Here is a 26336-nt window from a genome sequence, read left to right as displayed (position 1 = left end):
GGCAGGAGCTGGGACGAGAGCTCACCCTGTCACGGGGATTCGAACCGCCGACCTTCCGATCAGCAAGCCCTAGGCTCAGGACCAAATGGCATGCTCCACCTTCCTCCTTGATTTCCTGGTTCATAGCCCTTTGCTGTGGCATCCAAACTGCACCAACTGTGGCGTGTGCAAATCATAGCTTGCCTCTAAACGAGAATTAGAAACCATGGTTTGAAGGTGGCTTCTGCCTTTCTAAAAAAGCAAACCATAGTTTGTATGATTCAGATGTAATGGCAAACTGTGGTTTGTTTCAAACCAGGAAGCTGTGGCAGAGCACAATGTGCAGTGGCTTCTGGGAGCACAATGACCAAGTCATGGTCTATAATAATGCTCTGAAGTGGGACAGTATTACCACCATCTTGGGATCATACTATGAAGAAATACCACCTAATTTACAGGTGGGCATGGCTGGGAGTTCTCTAGTGTATTTCACTTTTTGTAAAATATAAAGTTCTAAGATACTACTTTCGTCTTTCCTGAGGCTTCAGGAGCTGTGACGGAGCTTCGATAAACGTTTAGACTCCCATGTAGTTTGTTTCGGAATAACTTCTTAGTGTTGCATATGAAGGCAATTCTTTAAATAGTCTATTTGGCATTTCTTGAACATCTCTGGTATATTTGGTACATTCATGAACATCTCTTAGAAATCAGTCTGCAAATGGAGTGATGTGGTCTCCTAGGTACGTTAACTTAAAGGTGAGGCTTGGGAGGAAGGTCTCTTACGACAAGCAAGGTTGATGCGATGCAACACTGGAAAACGTACTATGATACATATATGGTGGAATTGTCTAAACATCAAACAATTTTGGGAAACGGTATATAACGAAATGAAAAAAATGTTCAGATATTCATTTAGGAAAACACCAGAAGGTTTTTTATTGGGAATAGTACCAGGAAGCCTAAAGGAAGAAGACAAGACCTTATATTTATACACAACAGTAGCCGCAAGGCTATTGATTGCGAAAAATTGGAAAAGTGGTACTGTACCAACAAAGATAGAGTGGCTTGCCAAATTATTGGAGTTCTACAATATATCCAAAAGAATGGGAGAAATTGGAAGGATCTCAAAAGAGAAGGCAGACAGGGACTGGAAGGTGTTTAAAAGATACTTGCAAAACTATATCGAAAAATCAGAACTCCTATTAGAATAAACAAGTTTCGCTTCAAATATTGGAATACTAAATAAGATGGATAACAATGTGTAATAGAAAAAGAAGTATGAAATTAGGTTAAAGGTGTGCGAAAGAAAGTAATAGAAGTGGAAAGAAATTGCAATTGAGTAGATTGGAAGTCTAACACAAAGGGTGAGGGGTGGTGGATGGTGATGGGAATTATCTGTGGGATTTAGTGTAGGTATGTTGTAAGTATGTTGTATGTATGTATGTAGGTATGTTGTATGAAATGTATGTTTGTCTGTGTATTAATGTTGAATTATTTTAACAATAAAATTTTATATATATAAAAAAAAAGATAAGCAAGGTTGACGCCTTGTCTAAAGGAGAGAGGGATTTTTCCATAACAAAAAGTGGAAATGCTAACTGATCAGAGGTATGGGACACAATGTAGAAGGGACAGAGTTAAGGAGCAAATGAGAGGTTGTCTGCAAAACTGAATAAGGAACTTTAGTGCCAGGTGCAAAACTGGAGTGCCAAAATGTCCTAACCTGAAGAAATGGAAAAGAACAACCAGTTGATTAGGTGCCAAGTAGAAGTGTGTGCCTATGTTGGCAAATGGAGCAGGGGTCGAAGCGTTTGTATCCTACTGCTTCATAAATGAGAGTCAATTTAATTCATTGATGATAGTAGCTAGGCATGCTTGCTCAAGCATGCTTTGCACAACCACCCATAGAGTGAAGTTTGAGGAACCAAGAAATGGAGAATCAAGTTCAGGGGAGCCAGCAGGACTCTGTAACCCCACAATACAGTGGTGCCCCGCAAGACGAATGCCTCGCAAGACGGAAAACCCGCTAGACGAAAGGGTTTTCCGTTTTTCAATGCGCTTCGCAGGACGAATTTCTCTATGGGCTTGCTTCGCAAGACGAAAATGTCTTGCGATTCTTGCAATTTTTTTCCGCTCCCCACCCCCTTTTTCTAAGGCGCTAAGCTGCTAATAGCCTTTTAGCAGCTAATCTGCTAATCCCTTAAGCCTTTAATAGCCGCTAATAACCGCTAATAGCGCCAATCCGCTAATAGGGTTGCTTCGCAAGACGAAAAAACCGCTAGACGAAGAGACTCACAGAACGGATTAATTTCGTCTTGCGAGGCACCACTGTATTCTGCAATTTTCCTGCCATTAAGTGCCAGCAATCTGTTTCATTTCGCGTCGAGTAGAGCTCATCGTTTTTGGTCAAATGGTTTTCTGGTGCCTGCACAGCTATATCTAGCTGACTCCAAACATGGAATAGGTAGCATTTCTGAGAATGCTACCTTGGGGAGGCTGGATTGGAACATCCTGCCTAGCGACTTAAATTTTACTTTCACAATACACACCTGCATTTCCCAATGTATTTGCTGCACATTGCTGTCTCCTTCCTAAAATGATAATTTGCAAAAGGTAATTTTTATTTTTTTTCATGACTACATACTTTATATGCATTTGATTTCTCGCCACCAGGTTTTCTGTTGTCATTTGATGGTGCAAAAATGGTTAGGAGTGGCTCTATACTCATGATATCAAGTGGTTGGAAATGCTATAATTTTTACTTCCCTTCCTGTCCCCAGGACTTCTTTTTTTATTCACTAGTATATGATCCACAGCAGAAGACTCTTCTAGCTGACAAAGGAGAAATCAGAGTTGGAAACAAGTACCAGGCTGATGTAACAGACTTACTGAAAGAAGGTAGTTTCATTTCTGCATAAATCCATAAAGAGTTCATGTTGTGTTGTGGAAGGTTTTGGGAACTGTTGGGCTCTAAGGTTTTTGTTTGAGGAACTGCGGAATGCTCTCACAGCCTCTATATCCCATGATGTGTTACACTAACTAGTCCTTTCATGCTGTCCATACATACATAGTTTCTGTAATGGTACTTGATCTTGGTTTACCTCTGTTAAAATATTTTTACTATGTAGTGTTTTTCTAAAATGTTTCACAGCAGCTTTCAGCATTTTAAAATAATTCCAGAATAAGTAACACAGACATTTAAAATTCAGATTCAACTAAGCTTAAATCTGAAAAATTCAGAATAAATTATATGGAACACTCTTTAAAAAACACAAAAAACTTTTGGACTGGAGGACATTCAGTTAATAGGATGGCACCTCCCACTGGACAAGGATATGCAGCCCCCTTCAAGTGTTTTGCTTGGGGAGGAGCTATCCCACCCTCCAGATCTTCCCTGCCTCTAGTCAGGTCGGTTGGGTCCTATGTTCTAGGCAGAACTTAGCATTTGTTCACTCTTGAAATGATTTTTGTTTTGTCTTTACCTTTTTCTGCCTTGCCTTAAATCCTCTTCTGTGTATGTTGTTTATCTGTCTTCTGGATAATAATAATAATAATAATAATAATAATAATATCCGAGACCAGGGAGAAGAGTCGATGGAAGAAGATTGGAAAAAATTTAAAGCCTACCTACAAAAACATTGTAAAATTAATGAATGTTAGAAGGATGCTGGGATGAAGTTATATGGTTTTAGCAGAAATGTACTAAAGACTTAAGTAAAAATGGATTGATAATGGGATAAAATGGAAAATTTAAGTTTAGAATGTTAAGATAAATTATAGAACAAAAATTGAGTAAGATGGAAAGAATTTGCTGAAATAGTTAATTGAAATAGAATACAAAAAAGGGAGGTGTGAGGAGGTCAATGAACCAAGTTAATGAAAGGTAAAGATATGGAATATTGGATGTGTGTGTTTAATGTATTTTTTTTTCATTTTTCTCTTTTTCCCTTTTTTTCTGTATTGTTGTAGTGGTTTTTTTCTTTTTTTATTGTAATGTATGTTTTGTTAAATTTATATTGTTTCCTTTTCTCTCTTTTTCTTTTTTCTGTAATTTCCAAACCCTTAATAAATATTTTATATATATAAAATAGTAGTAGTAGTAGTAGTAATAATAATAATAATAATAATAATAATAATAATAATAATATCAATAATAATAATATCATCATTGTTAGGTTAAAGAAGGGTGTCCTTTCTTTAGCTTCCTTTTCCTGTAAGTCTGCAGATCTGCTGTGTTTTTCTTGTGGTTTTTTCCCTTTTCTTTTCCTTGGCACTTTTTACCAGCATGAGACTTTCTCTGGTGGCACCCGGGGCTCACAGGGAATGGAGCTAGCACAGAGAGTTCGCTAACTCAGCCTTCCTGTCAGGAGGGTTCTTTTGACTTCTCCCCTCTTGTGTTATTAGCCAGCAGTTTTTTTGTGAATGAGGGGAGGACATGACGCATCACCATCTTAAATTCATCTCTGCTGCACAAGAGAGGAGGAGAGAGACAAATCAGTAACACTCCTGCATTCTATCTCTCGGACCACTGTACTATTCTGCAAAGTTTGTTGCTCTTTTTTCCCCCCCTGGGTATATATAATATTTTATTAAGATTTTCACAAAATAAGACAAACAGAAAAAGCAAAAAAAAAAGAAAAAAAAAAAGAGAGAGAGAGAGAGAGAGAGAGAGAGAGAGAGAGAGAGAAAAGAAAAGAAAAAGCAATACCAGAAAAAATACAAAAAATAACAACAATTAAAAACAATTCCATCTTTCAAAACATATCTTGCATTAGCTTGTTTCTTGGACTTCCCCACACCTCCCCCCTTTGTATTCCAGTTCGATTGTTTGTTCAGCAAATCCTTTCCCTCTTTATCTTAAATTTTGTCTTAATATTTTAACTTTACCTTTCCCTCTGTTTAACATTCCATTTTTCCCTAATATTTCAAACCTTATTGCTATAAACCCCTTAACTTCAATCCAACATCATTCCATCATTCATTAATTTTACATTGTTTCTGTACATAATCTTTCAATTTCTTCCAATCTTCTTCCACCGTCTCTTCTCCCTGGTCTCGGATTCTGCCGGTCATTTCTGCTAATTCCATATAGTCCATCACCTTCAACTGTCATGCAAAGTTTGTTGCTCCAATAGCAAGCTTGCCTTTGTTGTCATTCTCCTTGTCAGGGAGTGGGATCTCATTTAAAAGATCAGCAGGTGTGGTCAGCTCTTTTTTTGGATCGGAACTGCCATTTTTTGTTCACTTTGAGCAGGAGATACCTAATGGTTCTGTATTTCCAAAGCTTTTGTGTGCATGTGAATTAAGTGGGTTCTTTGGGGGAAATGGGGCTGGCATATGAAGTGCTGGGTGGTTGGATGTGTACTTTTCACTCATGATATTCTGCGGAGGCAAACTCTTCTTGGCAACACTACAAAAGAGACAACCATAGCATTTTTCACCAGTGAATGTTAAATGTTTTCTGTGGTTTCCAAGATTTGTGGAAGGCAAGCTCCTCATCAGTACGCTATTTGTTTTGCCAGATTGCCTAGATAAACCCTTTTTTTATTTGAATTTGTTTAGGTGAAGATGATGGCAGAGACCAATCAAAACTTGAAACAAAAGTTTGGGAAGCATTTAATCCACTAATAGACAAACAGATAGATCAGTTCCTTGTAGTAGCACGGTAAGGAGAAAAACACCACAATTTGCGTCTTAATCTGGTTATTCCCCCGCTTTCTGATTATACTGTTCCCCTAAACAAATGCTTGCTGTTTGTCAAACAAAAAGTTTTGTTTGCCGTTGCATCATTATGGTAATTATAATCTTAATGCTTATATACCATTGTTTTGGGATTGAGTCATTCATTAGCAATGATTTGATTTGCTAGTAAAGCAGATAATTCACTGATCTCTTCCACCGTGTCCCCAAATGTTCAGTAAGTTTGCACAAGGGCAGTCTCTGTACTAAGGCCGTGTCCTGATCGTTAATGATATAGTCAACATTAATAATGTCTTCATTGCAAGCTTTTTGGAAGTTGTTACTGAGTTTTAAATGTATGGCTTGTAGCACTTGCACGCATCGGATTGGGTGGTGCGGATACTTCCCACATGGAGGAATAATATAGGTATACTGCAAATGATACTTGACTGAAGGAGGCAAATTTTCATTCTTCAGCTTGCTGCTGTTCTAAAACCATTTGTGAATGGAAATCCTCGCAATAGCAAATATTTGCTCTGACTTTTCCTGATTCCGTTGATTTGAAAGACTGGTAGTGGTTTTTCTGTATCCTTCATGCAAGTGTGAACATTCAGTTAGCAATAGTTTTCAGGTGTGTGGCATATGAAATAACTAGAAGGAAAGGAGATGGGAGTTGCAGTCAGGCCTGAGACAAGGAAGTAGCATATAGATGTAAGGCAAGATGTTTGGAGAACTGTCTTGAGGGCATTAGACTTTATCTAATGCAGTCCCTTGTTGTTGAGTTCTGTCATTGGCTTTATAGAGCATTGTCCTTTTATGGCGTGAGATTGATACGTTCTTTGAAGAGCAAGGGCATCATGAGCATCACAGAGGTCCTTGAAGGAAAACAAACAAATGTTAGCAAATGGTACTTGGACAGAAAAGTGTATTCATCAGTTGCTAGTACCTTTTCTGGATTCCCTAACGGCAATTCAACTTGCCTTAGGCATAGGCCTCTAGTAAGGTTTAAACATGCGATAGGTGCCTTATTCCACATTTAGGCACTGATTTTGTATATTCTCACTTCTTAAACTGTGATTTTCTTCAGGTTTCAAGCTCATGAAAATGAATTTCATCAACTTGGGGGAGAACTAAATATGAGGTTACATGAGATAAATAAGCAGAGGTCCTCCTTTTTCCTCTGGTAGTGGTAAACGAAAAGGTCAAGGTGTACATCCTGTATAGAACTCATTGCCGCAAGCAGTGAATGCCAAAGAAGTCATTTTGTCACTCCGGCAAGTAGTGTGTATAAGCCATCATATTGGAAGACAAGATGACGGTTTTGAATTAAAATTTTGGTCAATATTTCAATCCGCCACCTGGGTTAGAAACCAACGTTGCATGAACTAAGGTGATAGTCACACTGGATTCAAAGAATTTATGGTCACGTTACACAATTCTTCATTATTACATAACCAAAAGATGTGCAAAATTGCTACATCAGTTGTGTTCTGTTTTCAGATTACTTTGACATGAAAACCTCAGATGGAGCTGATAAAAGACTCACACTTAAGCAAATGTTTCGGTGGAGCTGCTGGCAGCATGGAGTCCAGCAAAGCAGAGGAGGTAACGACTTGTAATCTACGAACCTACATCAAAACATAAATATGCCTGCTAGAAATGTGCACATAGGCAATCATTTAACACAGGACAGTTGCTGAATTTGGCACATTTCTGGCATTCCGATTCTCATGCTAGTTATTCATCCCTGATAAAGCACAGAGTATATTGACTTCACTTGTGCGTTCTTCCTCAAGTTATGGAAGCAGTATGGAAATCAATGGGAGATGGCAGCAAGAGTTCTTTAGCCACATTCCTTCTTGCTTTGCAGACATCATTTCTAAATGCAACAGCTTTGTTGCATTGATTCAGTGTTCGATAGCATCAGAATCTGATTCTTTGCTTGGACTGAGCAGCCACACAATGAAGTTATCAAAATAGGCCATGCATAGTGGTGCAATATTACTTTTAAAATATCGGTGTAATCTCTTCTGAAAAGAATAGAAGTTTGGAAGTGGCAGAGATCTGACCAATCTCACACAATACAATACAGGCAACACCCAATTTGTGCGGGAGTTGCGTTCCAGGTCCTTGTGTGCAGTGGCAGAGACTTACAAGCCCACCCCATTCTGGTCCCTTCCCCTTTTCCTGCCACTTCTGGGTTTGCGGTGATGCGCGTGTGCACCATTGCGCATGCTTTGAACGTGCACAAAACGGTTGTTGCCTGTACAATGCCGGATTAGTCATTATGGCGCTGCTGTTGTCTGAGGCAGTTGTTTCATATCATACAATGGCTGCCCAAGTGGGATTCCAGCTGGATGACTGTGAGAGTGTTTGTTTTGAGCTCATTTGATATATATATATATATTTTTTTTTAAATGTTGCAATTGACTCAGCAGTCCTAACGGCTGGGTATTGAGCATATTTGCCTTATCTTCTTTTACATTAACACAAAAGGGTTTTATTTTGTTGGGAGCTGTCCAGAGTGGCATATAAATAACAGACATTAATTAATTAAAATTACAGTGGTGCCCCGCAAGACGAATGCCTCGCAAGACGGAAAACCCGCTAGACGAAAGGGTTTTCCGTTTTGGAGGTGCTTCGCAGGACGAAATTGCTATGGGCTTGCTTCGCAAGACGAAAATGTCTTGCGATTCCTGGGGGGTTTTTTTCGCTCCCCACCCCCTTTTTCTAAAGCACTAAGCTGCTAATAGCCTTTTAGCAGCTAATCCGCTAATCCCTTAAGCCTTTAATAGCCGCTAATAGCGCTAATCCGCTAATCCGCTAATGGGCTTGCTTTGCAAGACGAAAAAACCGCTAGACGAAGAGACTCACGGAACGGATTCTTTTCGTCTTGCGAGGCACCACTGTAATCTCTATTAACTGCAAGATACAAGTTTCTGGCTGGGAGTCCATAGTCGCGCAGAGTCTTTTGGAGTTTTAAGTTCTGAAAACCAATATAGCACACGGATATTCATCATCTCAATAACTTTTCTGGCTTACCCTGAGAATGAGCTAAGCACCTAGATTTTGAATAAAATAGGTAAGGGTTCACCCGCTCTCCCACCGTGAAGTAAGAGGACATTGAAGGACAGAACGGAAGAGCCTGAGGCTATGAGCCAAGCACTTCAGAGAAGCCCTCTGTGTGTATAACCTGGAGTCGCAGGTCTTACTATACAAGGGTACGAGAAACAGGGAGCACCACTTGTATCTGAAAATGTTTCACATGTTAGACAAAGAAGACAAAATAAAATCACAAGCTTCTTCCCCCGAGGGATGAAGTAGCTGGCAAGGAACATACATCTCAATCTCCAGCCGCCAGTCTTGTCTATATTGACTACAGGGGTGCAGCGCAAGAGGCTAATTGGGGATAATGTGTCATTAATCTGGCCATGGAGATGGCTTTGGCTGAAAACGCACTAGCTGCTGGTAGGATGCAACCAGTGGAGCGAAGGGAGCTATTAGATGATCTCAGGTGAATGAGCTGGCAAAGTGCCATACTCAAGAGAATGAGACTTCCCTACTTAGAGTGGAGCAGAGGGAGGATAAAGACATTAACTTACTATTTCAATGGACCAAGTATATCATAAAGGAAGAGGAAGTATTAGAATGTATTCAATATACTGGATGAAAATTCTAGAAGAGTGTCAAAAGCCTGTAAGGAAATGTGGCACCAAAAAATGGAATAAAGTCTCTATATATGATCAACATACCTCTGTCTCTCCTCCAGCAAAAGTTGATAAGGAAACGGCAATGCAAGATCCCTGGTTTGGTGTTTGAAAAGGGTATAGAATTGAGAACTTATCTCAACCGCTGTCACAGCCGTCAAGTCTACAATATTATGCTGATTGGGATTTACAACTAATATGTCAAAATAGGGCTTTTGTATCTACCCAAAACAAAGTGGGCTGCTCTCCCAAAGCGAACAGAATCTTGCCTAATCAATATATCACAACCAGCAATCACTGGCTTATATATGACTATCCAAGTGGGTGGTGTTCTGCTTGCACAACTTTCCTATTTCTCACAGTTTGGAAGATTAGTAGCAGAAGAATTGTATTTATTTGGTGCTTAAACAGTGGTTGCCATGAAGCTTTTGCTTTTCGAGGGATGGCTAACACCTTCATCTTTCAAGTACATTGTTCAGACTGTACACACTTTCAATGTAAAATAGCACCGTTATTAGTATTATGTTAAGAAAAGACTGTCTTCTTGCACAGTCTCCACATGCAGATAAAAACATACAACTTCTGCTTCTTCCTTCTGCCTTGTTTAGGATGATAATGTGCCTCAGCAGCTATTAGAACTCATTCTTCTCTGTCAACCGGTATTGCACTGAATGATTCAAATGACTCATATTCAAATGACACTTTTAACTGCCTTTATAGCGAGCTGCTGGAGGTATTTTTTTTTTTTTGCTTGATAATGCTTGTGCTTTTTTCACTTGATGATGAAGAAAGGGTTTCACTTTCAACTTGTATCTTGTATGAATTTCTTAGCGATCTCTAAATATGCGTAAAATAATTGCAGCAAAACCACTGGCCATTGAGGCTTTCGGAATGTTGCACTGTAGGATTAAAACACTGCGAAAGTTTATGGAAAATACATTTATAGGAAGTGTTGATTTCAGCAGCTGTCCTTTGTTAAACAGATTCCTAGTTTTCATTAGTACAATTCCAGCAGGTATGCTGAGGCTGGTGGTTGACCGTGATCGTACTTCACTGACACCATTATGCATGTTGTAGATTCTGAGTCGTATCTCCCATGGTTCACTGGACTCAGCGATGCTACATGACACATGACGTTTGCTTAAGAGTGGTGAGGGCAAGTTTCGTACTGACAACCTGCATTTAAATGTTTTCCTTCTGAGGGAATCTCAAATGGAATAAAGTTGATGTAGCAAATTTCCATCCTTTTGGGGTATGCAAAAATGAATAATAAAAAAAACATTTGCAGCAGCCATCTGTGAGCCCAGTATAGCTGTGATGATGAACACGATTGGTCTTCTTGGTTCCTACAATGTTGACTTTGTCATCTAAATAAGTTCCTAACCTGATGAGGGAGTGAGCTGAAACATGGCATTTGTGACATCTGTCTTAGGTTCCGGTACACACACTACTTATTTCCCCCAGATAAAGGTAGACAGTTTTCTGCGATGACAAAATTGAGAGGGGGTGGGCAACGGTCACTACTATGTGTGGGGAAAATGTGTATTATCATTGAAGTCAATGAAAATGTAGCAAAAATGCTTTTTTTCCTCGTACAAATAAATGATACATACCAAATTGTTTTCGAAAGTGCTTGCTGTAAACTTGTTACTTTCTTCGCTTTGTGGGTGTTTTCTTGCACGGAATGTCAACCTTCTCTTCATTTTTTTTAGCTCTGTGGGTACATTTGCTCGCGCTCTAGACTGCAGCAGTTCTGTTCGGCAGCCAAGCTTACACATGAGTGCTGCAGCGGCATCTAGGGATATCACACTGGTAAGAATTTAAAAAAACAAATCCTAATGCTGGATTTTCAGTTAAAAGTAATACCTCTATAGCATAAAGGCACAAAGAGAGTAATATATCAGTTTGAAAACACTGGAAGAGTCCTGAAGCATTTTACATTGGTGTCAGTTGTGTGCTTAAGAGACAGTTCAGTTAGGAGCCAGTTGGAGCTGTGAATCTATAACACACACAAAAAATCTAGGATGTACATAGTAACTTTTAAGCTTGTGATCATTTACAATGCTTATTTAAATGATTTGTATGACTGAGGTGGAGTTTATTTATTGGGAAGGGGTTTCCTGTACCAGTTCAACAGAATTTAATCCCTACTCATTGGTGTTCACCGGGTGGTTGAATCCTGTCCAGTTGGGCAGTTCAGTGCAAACCACTGAACCTCTGCTCCAATGAAGGTTTCTTCCTTAGTTTAAGCAGTACCTTGCCCATGTTAAAACAAGGTGGGGGGGGGGGGGAGCTTTGTTTTAGCAGCAACTTTGGAGTCCTGACCAGATGTCATTGAGACGTTGGGTGATTTCGCCACCCACCTGTCAAATTTGGCCTGGTAAGGATTTGGCCTGTGGAGCCAAAAATATTCCTCATGCCAGCATTAGAGGAGAATGAGGATGATGATGATGATGATGATGATGATGATAATAATAATAATAATAATAAATTCCTTCCAGTAGCATTACCCTGCCCATCCTTCTGGGTTTTCCCAGGTACTCTGGGTGGCTTACAGCATATATAAAAACATAATAAAATATCAAACAGCGCCCTGATATGTATCAGTCCCCTAGTTTCATTCATAGCTTTTTATTTTGAAATGTGGTGCATTTTTTTTTATGTAGTGGGAACTTCTTTTTTTACACTTTGTATTTGGTTTGTTTTATCTAGTTCCATGCCATGGATACTTTGCACAAAAACATCTATGACATTTCCAAGGCCATTTCTGCCCTTGTGCCCCAGGGTGGGCCTGTCTTGTGCAGGGATGAAATGGAGGAATGGTCCGCTTCTGAGGCAAATCTCTTTGAAGAAGCCCTTGAAAAATATGGGAAGGATTTTACTGATATTCAGCAAGATTTTGTAAGTAGGCAAACGGCATTGCGCATCTAGAAAATCGTGGACAGCGTTCTCCAGTTAAAGGAATTAGGGCAGTATTCAAATAAAAAAGCGTGTAAGCAGAACATCTTCCATTTGTGCAGTGGCAAATTCTCTTCTCCATGTGTCTCATGCCATTTCCAAATTGCTGCTATAGTTTAGGGATACTGAGTTACATGCTTGGGGGAATAAGCTGAATGCTGTGGACATAGCGCATCTTGATTTACCGTATTTTTCGCTCTATAAGACGCACCAGACCATAAGACGCACCTCGTTTTTGGAGGAGGAAAACAAGGAAAAAAATATTCTGAATCTCAGAAGCCAGAACAGCAAGAGGGATCGCTGCACAGTGAAAGCAGCAATCCCTCTTGCTGTTCTGGCTTCTGGGATAGCTGCGCAGCCTGCATTCGCTCCATAAGACGCACACACATTTCCCCTTACTTTTTAGGAGGGAAAAAGTGAGTCTTATAGAGCAACAAATACGGTAAGTAAGGCTTTTGACAACGTCCCCCATGATATTCTTGCAAGGAAGTTGGTAAAATGTGAGCTTGACAATGTAACCGTTAGGTAGATTTGTAGCTGGTTGACTGACTTAACCCAAAGACTACTCATTAGTGGTTCATCCTCATCCTGAAAAAAAGTTAGAAGTAGGGTGCTGCAGGGTTCTGTCCTGGGTTCATTGTTGTTCAACGTCTTTATAAATGACTTGAAGGAAGGATTTGAGGGGCTGCTCATCCAATTTGCAGATGACACCAAACTGGAAGGGGTAGCTAATGTCACAGAAGACAGAATCATAATTCAAAATAACCTTAACAGATTGGAGAACTAGGCCCAAACTAACAAAAAGAGTTTCACTAGGGACAAATGTAAGTTTCTGCACTTAGGAAGGAAGAATCAGCTGTACAAATATAAGAGGGAAGACTCCTGCCTTACCAGTAGTACATGTGAAAAGGATATAGGGACCACAAGCTTAGCATGAGTCAACAGTGTGATGCAGCAGCAAAGAAAGCTAATGCCATTCTAGGCTGCATCAACAGAAGTCTAGTGTCCAGATCAAGGGAAGTAATAGTACCACTCTATTCTCCCTTGGTCAGACCACACTTGGAATACTGTGTCCAATTCTGAGCACCACAATTTAACTCATAGAATCCTAAAATCCCCCTGCAATGCAGGAATCTCAACTAAAGCATCCATGACAGTGTGACGTGGCAGCTAAAAAAGCCAATGGAATTCTGGGCTGCATCAATAGGAGTATAGCATCTAGATCAAGGGAAGTAATAGTGCCACTGTATTCTGCTCTGGTCAGACCTCACCTGGAGTACTGTGTCCAGTTCTGGGCACCACAGTTCAAGAAGGACACTGACAAACTGGAACGTGTCCAGAGGAGGGCAACCAAAATGGTCAAAGGCCTGGAAACGATGCCTTATGAGGAACGGCTAAGGCAGCTGGGCATGTTTAGCCTGGAGAAGAGGAAGTTAAGGGGGGGATATGATAGCCATGTTCAAATATATAAAAGGATGTCACATAGAGGAGGGAGAAAGGTTGTTTTCTGCTGCTCCAGAGAAGCGGACACGGAGCAATGGATCCAAACTACAAGAAAGAAGATTCCACCTAAACATTAGGAAGAACTTCCTGACAGTAAGAGCTGTTCGACAGTGGAATTTGCTGCCAAGGAGTGTGATGGAGTCTCCTTCTTTGGAGGTCTTTAAGCAGAGGCTTGACAACCATATGTCAGGAGTGCTCTGATGGTGTTTCCTGCTTGGCAGGGGGTTGGACTCTATGGCCCTTGTGGTCTCTTCCAACTCTATGATTCCATGACAGATGGCTATTCAACCTCTGTTTAGAAACCTCCAAAGAAGGAGAGGTTTATCTCACCATCTTCTGGAAGGTGTGCAGAGGAGGACGGCCAAGATGATCAAGGGTCTGGAAACAGTTGAAGGAGCTGGATATGTTTCGCCTAGAAAAGAGGAGACTGAGAGGAGGTATGAGAGCCATCCTCAAATATCTAAAGGGCTGTCACATGGAAGATGGAGCTAGTTTGTTTTCTCCTGCTCTGGAGGGTAAGACTCCGACCAATGGCTTCAAGGTACAAGAAACGACTAAACATCAGGAAAAACTTTCTGACAGTAAGAAGAAGAAGAAGAAGAAGAAGAAGAAGAAGAAGAAGAAGAAGAAGAGTTTGGATTTGATATCCTGCTTTATCACTACCCGAAGGAGTCTCAAAGCAGCTAACATTCTCCTTTCCCTTCCTCCCCCACAACAAACACTCTGTGAGGTGAGTGGGGCTGAGAGACTTCAAAGAAGTGTGACTAGCCCAAGGTCACCCAGCAGCTGCATGTGGAGGAGCGGAGACACGGACCCGGTTCACCAGATTACGAGTCCACTGCTCTTAACCACTGCACCACACTGGCTCTCAGTTGGTGTCTGACAGTGGAAAGGTCTTCCTAGGGAGATGGTGGACTCTCCTTCCTTGGAGGCTTTTAAACAGAGGTTGGATGGCCATCTATCAGGGATGCTTTAGTTGAGATTCCTGCATTGCAGAGGGTTGGACTAAGTGAACCCCGGGTCATTTCCAGCTCTTAAGATTTTAGGATTCTAAGAGTTCTGGTAACATTTTCCCAGCTGGAAATGCAATGTGAAAAGCCAATGGTGATCAAGGCTTTAAAGGTTTAGTCTTAGGAGGCTGGAACAGATTAGACATTGTACTTGTTTCTAACATCATCTAGAACAGGGTTCCCCAACCTTGGGGCTCCAGCTGTTTTTGGACTACAATTCCCATCATCCTTGACCACTGGTCTTGCTAGCGAGGGATGATGGGAGTTGTAGTCCAAAAACAGCTGGAGGCCCAAGGTTGGGGAACACTGATCTAGAACATTGTACCTGTTGGAAATCATACGACTATGTGTGAGATGCAGCCCACAGGGCCTCCATACTGGGTCTGAAACCACCCCAGTTTGGCTCTGTAGTACATCCTTGCACAGCAACTAGGTTGATAAAAACAGCTTTTACTGGTGTTTTTTAAGCCTAATTGCAGCATGGGGAAGGTGAGGGGGGGTGTACAAAGCTAGATAAAGAAGAGTTAACTCATTTCTTCAACATCTAGCTTTGTGGCAGTTGGGTAGCTATATGCTTGGGAACTTCTGAGTTCTGACTTTTTGCTATTAAAGTCTTTTGTTCCAAGAATGATGTAGATTTGACACCTCATGGGCTTTTTTTTGGTTTTGTTTATACGTGTTTTTAGCTTCCATGGAAGTCCTTAACCAGCATAATTGAGTACTACTATATGTGGAAAACAACAGATCGATATGTTCAACAGGTAAGAACAATGTAGTTACATTTCTCAAAACAGATGCTTCTAACTTCTAATTGCAATCTATTGTAGTAGTCATTATAATCCTATATACTCAGTTTTGCTGACATTTGATGAATGATTTGAAACTTGTAACTCCTTTTTGAGTGGGTGAACATGACTGCCAGATGTCTCATTAAGGTATTATTGTATGGATTGACTTTGGGTAGATCTCTCCAACTCAGAGATCTCTTCTGGAAAAAGCATAGGAGGGTCATTTGCCACTGAGACTATTGTGTTCAGTATGTTTTTAATTAGCTGTTTCTTACCTATTTTCTTATTATTGAAACTTCGCAATGGAATTCGATATTTTCCCACTGTCTTAGCAGATAAATTATTTGAAGTCTTATGGTTACATGTGTCTTTAGGAACATGCATATACCGTATTTTTTGCTCTACAATATGCACTTTCCCCCTCCTAAAAAGTAAGGGGAAATGTGTGTGCGTCTTATGGAGCGAATGCAGGCTGCATTGCTTTCGCTGAAGCCAGAGGGATAGCCGCGCAAAGCCTCTTCAACATTTGATTCAGAATATTTTTTTCCTTGTTTTCCTCCTCTAAAAACTAGGTGCGTCTTATAGAGCGAAAAATACGGTATACCTGATCTACACATGAACCTCCAAGCACAGTGTAGTGTAATGGTTAGAGTTTTGGACCTGGGAGACCAGGGTTCGAGTCCCCACTCAGCCATGAAGCTCACTGGGTGACCCTGGGCCAGTCCCCATCTCTTAGCCTAACCTACATCACATTGTTGTTGTGAGGATGAAATCATAGAATTGTGGAGTTTGAAGGGTCATCTAGTCCAACCCCCTGCATTGCAGGGGTCTCAAATGAAGCATCCCTGATAGATGGCAATCCAACCTCTGCTTAAAAACCTCCAAGGAAGGAGAGTCCACAACCTTCAGAGGGAGACAGTTCCACTGTCAAGCAGCTCTTAATACCAGAAAGTTCTTCCTGATATTTCGCCAGAGTCTCCATTCTTGTAACGTCTACCTTCTGTGATCTTACATGTATTGCCTTAACTAAGTGGTGTGCAATTGGTTCAGTTTCTTTGCAGGGCTCTAGCCATGATTAAAATCTGTTGCTTTAATTTCTTATGGTATGAATTCATTTCTTTAATGTACTGATTAATATTTTCAGCCCTGCTGATCAGTAATATTCAGAAACTACTTTATAAATCCATGATGCTAACATAAAGGGATGAACTGCAGCCCTTGTTTCCTCAAGGTGAATTGACTTTTTGTATACCTAGAGAGGTATTTCTTGAGAACAGGAAAATGTATCAGATTTAGTTATAATTTGTATGGATTGCTTTTATGTTCTAATTTTATTTTATTGTATTGTATTCAGAAAAGGTTGAAAGCTGCAGAAGCAGAAAGCAAGCTAAAGCAAGTATATATTCCTAATTAGTAAGTGCCTGTTCTTATATATATTTACAGATGGAATGCAAATATTATAGCCATTCTTACTTGTCTTGCAAAGTTATGTATGTGAATTTTTAACCATGAAATAGACGTTACATTCTCTAACAGGGCAATCCAATGCATGCCTACTCTGAAGCAAGTCTGATTTTCTTCAAGGGATCTTAGTCCCATGGATGTGTGTACAGAACCGCAGCATAAATTTTGTACAGTGGTGCCTCGCAAGACGAAAAGAATCCGTTCCGCGAGTCTTTTCATCTTGCGGTTTTTTCGTCTTGCGAAGCAAGCCCATAGACGGATTAGTGCTATTAGCGTTATTGGCACTTTAAGGGCTAAAAACGGCTTTTTAAGGCTTAAGGGATTAGCGGTTTTGCTGCTAAAATGCTTTTAGCAGCTTAGCGATTCAGAAAAAGGGGTTTTGGAGCAAAAAAAAACCTCAAAATTTTTCGTCAATTTTCATCTTGCGAAGCAAGCCCATAGGGAAATTCGTCTTGCGAAGCGCCTCTGCAGACGGAAAACCCTTTCGTCTTGCGGGTTTTCCGTCTTGCGAGGCATTCGTCTTGCGGGGCACCACTGTAATGTGTGTTTCTGCTAAAAAGCTACACTTGTCTCAAAACCTCAACCAAAACAGCTTTGATTCTCCTAGGGATCCCAAGATGGATTGTACCAAATGCAGGCTATCATCTCTTGTGAGACAGGGCATTGTATTTGTTCTGTACTAAATCGAAAATGAAGCTATGGTTAGAGAGAGGAAAACAAATTTTTGATCCATCGCTGTACATGGGTGAGGGTGTTTTCATCCCCTCCCAGATGTGCACAGGGGTGGGCTGTGTTTGTGACAGTGGCTTCACATTTTAAACCATTCATATGAACATTCTGTTAGAGATTCAGGTAATAATAATAAATTTTATTTATATCCCGCCCTCCCCAGCCAAAGCCAGGCTCAGGGCGGCTAACAACAATAAAACAGTACAACACAACACAACACTCTAAAATCATTCATTATAAAATTAATTCAGATCAAACCAATGGCAACCATTGGGCCAGGTAGGTAGGTAGCCATGTTGGTCTGACACAGTTGAAATAAAATAAGAAAATTGTCCAGTAGCGCCTTAGAGACCAACTAAGTTTGTTCTGGGTATGCAGACTTTTTCAGATACCCCAAGAAGTGTATCTGAAGAAGTATGCATGCACACAAAAGCTTATACCCAGAACAAACTTAGGTGGTCTCTAAGGTGCTACTGGACAATTTTCTTATTTTTTTATACTATTAGAGAAGAGCATAAGGAAGGACTGCTCTTCTCTCGCTCTTGCTTACTCTCACGCAGGGCTGCAAAGGCAAACACCAGCCAGAAGCTCTTGACCCTTGGGAAGGGAAAAGAGGAAGAACTAAGCAGGAAAATAACTCGGAAGGGGAAAAGGTATCAGGAACTTCTGGCACGTTTGGGCTGTTACAGGTTCAGACATTGAATACATTAGAAAAGAATGGAGTGGCTCTAGAATGATGGTTTCCAAACACACAAAGCTTGTTTTAAAAAGCCTAGTGCTGTCCTCCATGAATTTGTCTTATCCTCTTTTAAAGCCATCCAAGTTGGTGGTCAGTTCCACAGTTTAACTAGGTGCTGCACGAAGAAGTATTCATGTCAAGCTCACTGATCAGTAGTTACCTGGTTCTTCTTTTCCCCCTTTTTGAAGATGGCTCAGCGCCCAGGGAATTGGTGGTGGGACACTGAGGAGAGGTCATAGGGAGAGACTTGGGGGGAGGAGCTGGATGTTGAAGGAGCAACAGGGTTTAGTGGGCAGGAAGAGACAGGGAGCAGCAGTTCAGACTCCGAGGCTGAAGCAGAGGAGGGAAGTCAAGAGGCTGCAGAAGAATCCATGGAGTCTCCCCCTCCTGCTGTGACAAGCTCCCCTTCCCCTTGGTATCCCAAGAACACACAGAATGAGGAGGAGGGCAGAACAGAGGCCAGAGGTGCATAGACACAGCTTGAGACTGCTTGGGAAACATCTGGGAGAGGAGAAGGCTTAGAAAGGGTGGAAGGCAGGGACCTTCAGTCCTGGCAACTGCTCCATAGGAGGAAGACCTGCTGGGGAGTGTTACTGAGTTTTATGCCGTTTCCTTGATTAAAGAGTCAACTTCACTGACAGCAGAGCCGTATGTCTTTTGTACTGACCTCCGTCTGACTCCAGCCCTGACAGTTATTGTTATTATTGCTTCAAAACTAAAACTCAAATTCAGGAATGAAGATAGCTATTGGTTTTTCTGTAAATTGTTGATCTTCTGTCGCTCTTTGAAAAATGGATCATGTATTTAATATGCTATAATGTAACACTGGTGCAGTGTTTACTATTTATTTCTTTATTGCGTTTATTTATATCCCGCTCTTCAGAACACAAATCTTTCCAAGCCAGGTTATAGGAAACATTAAACAATTTTTTTAAAAAGCACAAATAATGAAAACCAATCAAATCATTTCCAAAGTACAATTGATAGTAGAACTGCTGGAAGGGAGGATATTTGCATTTTGTGAGGAACAAATAAAGTTTGATAAAAAATAAGTAAACAAATGTAATACATTGTTTTTCTGAGATGTAGATGAAAACTCAGTAATGGCTGTGGAACTTCTGCAAGTCTAAACTGCATGTGTAGCTTTTAGACACCTGTTCCTTCTCAATTACCGTATTTTTCGCTCTATAAGACGCACCAGACCATACGGCGCACCTAGTTTTTGGAGGAGGAAAACAAGAAAAAAAATATTCTGAATCTCAGAACCCAGAACAGCAAGAGGGATCGCTGCGCAGTGAAAGCAGCAATCCCTCTTGCTGTTCTGGCTTCTGGGATAGCTGCGCAGCCTGCATTCGCTCCATAAGACGCACACACATTTCCCCTTACTTTTTAGGAGGGAAAAAGTGAGTCTTATAGAGCAAAAAATACGGTATGTAGTTCTTGAACTGTTTAGCACTAAGAGATTTGACTGGGGGATTGACAGTTTCATTTGGCAGAAGAGGAGGGGGGCTGGCTGCACTACAATCTTCTCTAAGTTAGTGAAAATATTTTATGTTAGAACTATTAGAAATGGGAGATACTCAATATTTATTTACCATGTCTGAAGTATCAGAAGGTTGCATGTTCCCTTGGTTCTTGGCATCCATCTGTCTCAGGAGACAGTGGAAGAGTGTCCCTTCGGGGGTGAAGTCAATCCATTGTAGAGTCACAGCACCTGCTGTGGCTGTATAGGCCGATAAAAGGAGAGACATGTTTTGTTGCAGCAGGAGCAGGTGAAGGCGTCTGGTGGTGCTGATGGCATTTCTTCCCATAAACTAACCACCCATTTCCTGTTTTTCATTTCTTTAAGTAACAAGCCAAACCCCAACCAGATCAATGTCAATAATGTCAAGCCAGGAGTGGTAAATGGTACAGGAGTTCAGGCACAGAACACGGGAACGGGACGAGCCTGCGAAAGCTGCTATAGTAAGTGATTTGTGAATGTAGCCCTGTGTGCAAGAAAAAGAAGCCCATGAGGGAAGGCAAGTCCAATCTTATGTGCCCTTTTCTTTTTAGAGTAGACACATACAGTTGTACCTTGGAAGTCGAACAGAATCTGCTCCAGAAATCCGTTTGACTTCCAAAACGTTTGGAAACCAAAGTGCGGCTTCTGATTGGCTGCAGGAAGCTCCAGCAGCCAATCAGAAGCCGCAGAAGCCCCGTCGGACGTTCAGATTCCAAAGAAAGTTCACAAACTGGAACACTCACTTCCAGGTTTATGGCGTCCAGGAGCCAAAACGTCCAAATACCAAGGTGTTTGGGATCCAAGGTACGATTATTTTAAATCTGTGACTCAGGGCCAAACACTTACCACCTCCCCTCTTGTCTTGCTTCCTGGAGAGGCCTGGATTATTGACTATGCCAAGTTGCTTAGAGAAGTACCACTAGGACAGGAAGTGGCTGTGTGATATGGGGCTGGTCCTATCACCATGTCTCCTGGCATCATTTGGTGCAGTAATGGAGGAGGCTTAAGGACAGGGGGGTTGCCATCTGAAGCCAGGAGAAAGACTACACTCAGATATCCCAGAAGGAAGAGGAAGCTGAAGATGCTAGAATCCCAGCATATCTATACCCTCAAAGCAAGTCTGGCAGGTGCAGATTCCTCTTAGGGAGAGCATATGGAGATTTCTAAATCTGACATATCTGGGACCTGAACTGAACTGGCAACCCTTATCACAGAATACTATCAAGCTATTTGAGAGGATACTGAATGAAAAGGAGGTGTTACGTAGGAGCAAAGCTTTGGCATAATTTCTTAACTTGTTTAGTTTCATTTATATGTATTTCTTATAATACATATAAATGTCCTTCAATGGCTGCACTCGTTTCTCTCTGGTCGGGGACAGAGGGTGGCGCTTGGGGGGGAATTGTCATCGCGCCACTCCTTGGTGTGTGGAGTGCCTCAGGGTGCGATTCTCTCCCCGATGCTTTTTAACATCTTTATGCCTCCCCTCGCCCAGCTTGTCCGGAGTTTTGGGCTGGGCTGCCATCAGTATGCTGATGACACCCAACTCTATCTGTTGATGGATGGCCATCCTGACTCGGCCCCAGACACACTGATCAGATGCTTGGAAGCTGTGGCTGGATGGTTACGTGGGAGCCGGTTGAAGCTAAATCCTTTGAAGACAGAGGTCCTGTGGCTGGGACGGGACGATATGGGATTGAGGGGGCAACTCCCATCTCTTGCGGGGGTGCAATTAATGCCAGCACCGTCCGTTAAGAGTTTGGGTGTAATCTACGATACCTCCCTCTCCATGGAGGCGCAGATTGCAGCTACAACAAAGGCGGCATTTTTTCATCTCCGCTAAGCAGTTGGCTCCTTACCTCTCTCGCCCTGACCTAGCCACTGTGATCCACACGATGGTCACCTCCAGACTGGATTATTGTAACTCGCTCTACATGGGGCTGCCCTTGGGACTGACCCAGAAACTCCAGCGGGTGCAGAATGCCGCGGCGAAACTCCTTACGGGGTCTTCGCTGCGAGATCACATTCATCCGGTGCTATACCAGCTGCACTGGCTCCCGGTGGAGTACAGGATCAAGTTTAAGGTGCTGGTTTTAACCTTTAAAGCCCTATACGGCCTAGGACCCTCGTACCTACGGGACCGCCTCTCCTGGTATGCCCCACAGAGAAACCTACGGTCTGCAAACAGAAACATCTTGAAGGTCCCAGGCCACAGAGAGGTTAGGCTGGCCTCAACTAGAGCCAGGGCTTTTTCGGCTGTGGCTCCAATCTGGTGGAACGCTCTGTCACAAGAGACTAGGGCCCTGTGGGACCTGACATCTTTCCGCAGGGCCTGCAAGACAGAGCTGTTCCACCAGGCCTTCGGTCAGGGTGCAGCCTGACTCCCTCCTTTGGCAATCTTTACAAAACTTTAGTTTATGGTTGCCATCAATTTTGATTTTAATTAATTTTTATAATGTTTTTATAGTGTTGCACTATTTTAGTGTTGTTAGCCGCCCTGAGCCCGGCTTTGGCTGGGGAGGGCGGGATATAAATAAAATTTATTATTATTATTATTATTATTATTATTATTATTATTATTATTAACCTAGAGTGGATCACAAAGTGTCCACAGGGGAATACAGAATCTAAATCAGTAGGGCTTGGTCAAAATTGGGTCAGGGTTGGACAGACAGTTCAAGCAATGTTTAACTTGACAAACAAGCACAATGCTCCTGCTTTTGTTTCTTGAAGCATTCTTCTGCTTCCCTTTCTCACTCCCTTTTGCCGAGGAGCTATAGCAGGCTCTTGACCTCTGCACATGAGATTCTCAGGTCAAGGTTCCTTACTCCACTGCCCAGGCTAGACATGGAAAGATTTCCCAGACCATTGTCCCATTTTATACCATGGGGTGGTTTTTAAAAAGAAAGGGAAAGTATCCCACCTCTAATGCTCTCAAGTGCTCACTCTTGTCATAGAGCAGCTAGTCCAGGTTTTAAAAAAGCCACAGCCAAAACCACACCCATTGTGTCACTGCTGAATTATTTGCTTCTTATCTGAGATTATAGATGTGCCTTTAGAAGTAATATTGATTTATCCCAGCACACACCTTCCAGATGGTGGTGCCACGACTCCACAGTGAACATTGCCTTCAAATTATAAAATTGGTGCAATTATCTTGCAAATAATTATTAATGGGATGGTTGCTCACCTTCTGTACTTATCTCGCCACAGTGGTACTGTGAAATAGCTTCTAATCTCTTTATATACCAGTTCGCTGAGTAAACTCACAAGGTGCGTAGTGCTAAGAAGGTAATCTTCCAGAGCATTATGCTAAAAATAGGGCGGGACTATGGAGGCTGCCCTTTCTCACTTCTTGTTATGAAAGTCAATAATCCTTTTTTGTTACAAGAAAGGAAGCACTGCAGAAAACATTGTTCTTTGTTTCACATAATGAAGCTGTGTGTTTACTGGTCTTGACTGGTTCTTCTAGTTTTCGTAGAAGATTGAGCCATAAATTTATTTGCTAGACTGCTGCATCTACACAACGCAGTGCCACAAAGTCTGCCCAGCTTTCCATGTAACCATGCGAAATAATAATAATAATAATAATAATAATAATAATAATAATAATAATAATAATTTATTTCTACCCCACCCATCTGCCTGAGTTTCCCCAGCCACTCTGGGCGGCTCCCAGTCGAGTGTTAAAAACACAATACAGCATTAAATATTAAAAACTTCCTAAACAGGGCTGCCTTCAGATGTCTTTTGAAAATAGGATAGCTGCTTATTTCCTTGATGTCTGATGGGAGGGCGTTCCACAGGGCGGGCGCCACTACCAAGAAGGCCCTCTGCCTGGTTCCCTGTAACCTCACTTCTCGCAATGAGGGAACCGCCAGAAGGCCCTCGGCACTGGGAAGAGCCTTCTGAAGACCAATGCAGTTTGTCCTGCAGGTATTGGGGGGGGGGGGGAGTATTGCTAGTCAACCCGGGAAAGATGCAAATGGCACAGACTGAGCAAAAACACTTGCAGAAACTGATCCCCATTTCCAGAACAAGCTTAAATGTATCATTTTCTAAATGTGCTATTAAAATTAAGATTTTAGTATGTTTCTGAACATGGCCAAGTACTTTTCCTATTATAACACAAAAGTAAGCCTTTCTTGCCATATACTGTAAAAGCAAGCTGCTGTCATATACAGTGGTGCCTCGCAAGACGAAATTAATTCGTTCCGTGAGTCTCTTCGTCTAGCGGTTTTTTCGTCTTGCGAAGCAACCCTATTAGCGGATTAGCGCTATTAGCGGTTTCGTGGCTATTAGCGGCTATTAAAGGCTTAAGGGATTAGCGGATTAGCTGCTAAAAGGCTATTAGCGGTTTAGCGGCTTAGGAAAAGGGGGTGGGGAGCGAAAAAAATCTCAAGACTCGCATGACATTTTCGTCTTGCGAAGCAAGCCCATAGGGAAATTCGTCCTGCGAAGCGCATTGAAAAACGGAAAACCCTTTCGTCTAGCGGGTTTTCCGTCTTGCGAGGCATTCGTCTTGCGGGGCACCACTGTATTGGAAAGCTAGGTTGTTTATCTTTTGCAGTGGCAAAGAGTCTTAACAGATACGGCATGCAAAGGAGTCCTAATTGATATTTGCTTTTGCTGTTCCCAGTGACGCAATCTCACCAGTGGTATTCTTGGGGTCCTCCTAACATGCAGTGTCGTCTGTGTGCATCTTGCTGGACCTACTGGAAGAAATACGGAGGCTTGAAAATGCCAACACGGCTAGATGGAGAACGGCCAGGGCCAAATCGAAACAATTTGGTAGGCACATTCACCATATTCCGTTAGTAAATCAATCTGCAGTTCACCACTGTGGTTCCTTAGGCCAAAAACAAAAAGATGAGGCAAGGTCTAAGGTGGACCAAGGTTCCTCACAAATTTTCCTTTTCCCAGAGTCCTCACAGTGGACCCTTAAGGAACAATGGGAGCCCCAAGTTTGCCATGAAAACACGACAAGCTTTCTATCTCCATACTACAAAGCTGACCAGACTCGCCAGACGATTATGCAGGGACATCTTGCGTCCGTGGCACGCGGCACGGCACCCTCATATGCCTATCAACAGTGGAGCAATCAAAGCCGAATGTGAGTCTTTCTCGTCCTAATTGCATGATGTCTGCTTACATGCCTGACAAGAGTTTATGCTATCAGAATTGTAGTAGTAGTTGAGTTGAGTTCAGTTCAGCTGAGGGAAATGGGATCTAAAGAAATTAGGCAAACTCTGACTCTCTTGACCTCTCTATGGTTGAGAGCAACTGGGGTAGCAGAAAGAAGAAATATGGGGGAGAGAGTAAAATAGCTTGTCAAGCCATTACAGTGGTACCTCGGGTTAGGTACGCTTCAGGTAACATATGCTTCAGGTTACAGACTCCGCTAACCCAGAAATAGTACCTCGGGTTAAGAACTTTGCTTCAGGATGAGAACAGAAATCGTGCTCCGGTGGCACAGTGTCAGCGGGAGGCCCCATTAGCTAAAGTGGTGCTTCAGGTTAAGAACAGTTTCAGGTTAAGAACGGACCTCTGGAACGAATTAAGTACTTAACCCGAGGTACCACTGTATAATGCTATAACATGCTCACAATTGGCGCTGCCAGCCCTGTAGCACAGTAGTGGGAGATCTGGGGGTGGGTGGAGAAAACTCCTCAGTTTGTCCTCACCAAGCCTGTAAAAGTACATTGCAAGCTGGACAATGTTAAGGGCTGAGAATATACTCCCAACATTGTGATCCAGGCCTAATTTGTATTAAATATTATTTTTTGTTTAACAAATAGGCCTAGGATTAAACTAAGTTATAATTAAATAAATGGGATTTAGAACGTTAAGAAAAGCGAATAAGATGAACTATAATGGGAAATTGTTTTAGTTTAATAATGATATTGGAAAGCTGTTACTTTTAACTACGAGGAAACTCAGAAGGGAGGGACTTGAGGAAGTCAACCAAGATGTTTAAAAGGTTGGATTTGTGAAGAATTAAGTTTGTTGTTATTATCCGTTTATTGTTCTCTTTCCCCCCCTTTTTTCTTTTTCTTTTTCTGTTTTTGTGTATCATTCTGCTTTGTGGTTTTTGTTATCATTGTGGAAAATCTAATAAAAAATTATTTTAAAAAAATATTAAATATTATTTTTTGTGCATTCCTTTTGTAGATTTCCTTTACGTTGAAATGCTTCAGAAAACTCTGACTTTGGTGTCAAGAAGGCTGTTTGTTAGGTTTTTTTGTTAGCATGTAAATGAAGTCTTATTTGTTCCAA

At 41.6% G+C, this 26336-nt stretch overlaps 1 protein-coding gene and 1 long non-coding RNA gene across 5 annotated transcripts in view; one reads left to right on the top strand and one right to left on the bottom strand.

The window, feature by feature from the left end:
- Positions 1-26336, top strand: part of MTA1 (metastasis associated 1) — a 72830-nt gene that overhangs the window by 24685 nt on the left and 21809 nt on the right. For all 4 annotated transcript variants that reach the window (XR_014513138.1, XM_083448708.1, XM_083448709.1 and 1 more), the window contains 9 exons: positions 2760-2877; positions 5542-5644; positions 11078-11177; positions 12078-12266; positions 15523-15597; positions 16979-17037; positions 20406-20521; positions 24700-24851; positions 24984-25173. Coding sequence is in view for 3 of the 4 variants with exons in the window: in XM_083448708.1 (XP_083304834.1) it covers positions 2760-2877; positions 5542-5644; positions 11078-11177; positions 12078-12266; positions 15523-15597; positions 16979-17037; positions 20406-20521; positions 24700-24851; positions 24984-25173 (1102 nt within the window). In the remaining variant the exon portion in view is untranslated. The remainder of the gene's footprint in view (positions 1-2759; positions 2878-5541; positions 5645-11077; positions 11178-12077; positions 12267-15522; positions 15598-16978; positions 17038-20405; positions 20522-24699; positions 24852-24983; positions 25174-26336) is intronic.
- LOC310681282 lies at positions 12767-15012 on the bottom strand. Its single transcript, XR_014513201.1, has 2 exons — positions 14085-15012; positions 12767-13462 (listed from the first exon to the last, which is right to left on the bottom strand). It is a non-coding gene; the product is annotated as an uncharacterized lncRNA (long non-coding RNA).

The sequence above is a fragment of the Podarcis tiliguerta genome (genome assembly GCF_965153285.1).
Source record: "Podarcis tiliguerta genome assembly, chromosome: 7".
Taxonomy (NCBI): domain Eukaryota; kingdom Metazoa; phylum Chordata; class Lepidosauria; order Squamata; family Lacertidae; genus Podarcis; species Podarcis tiliguerta.
The sequence above is the reverse complement of the archived record's forward strand: the minus strand, read 5'-3'. Positions and strand labels throughout refer to the sequence as shown.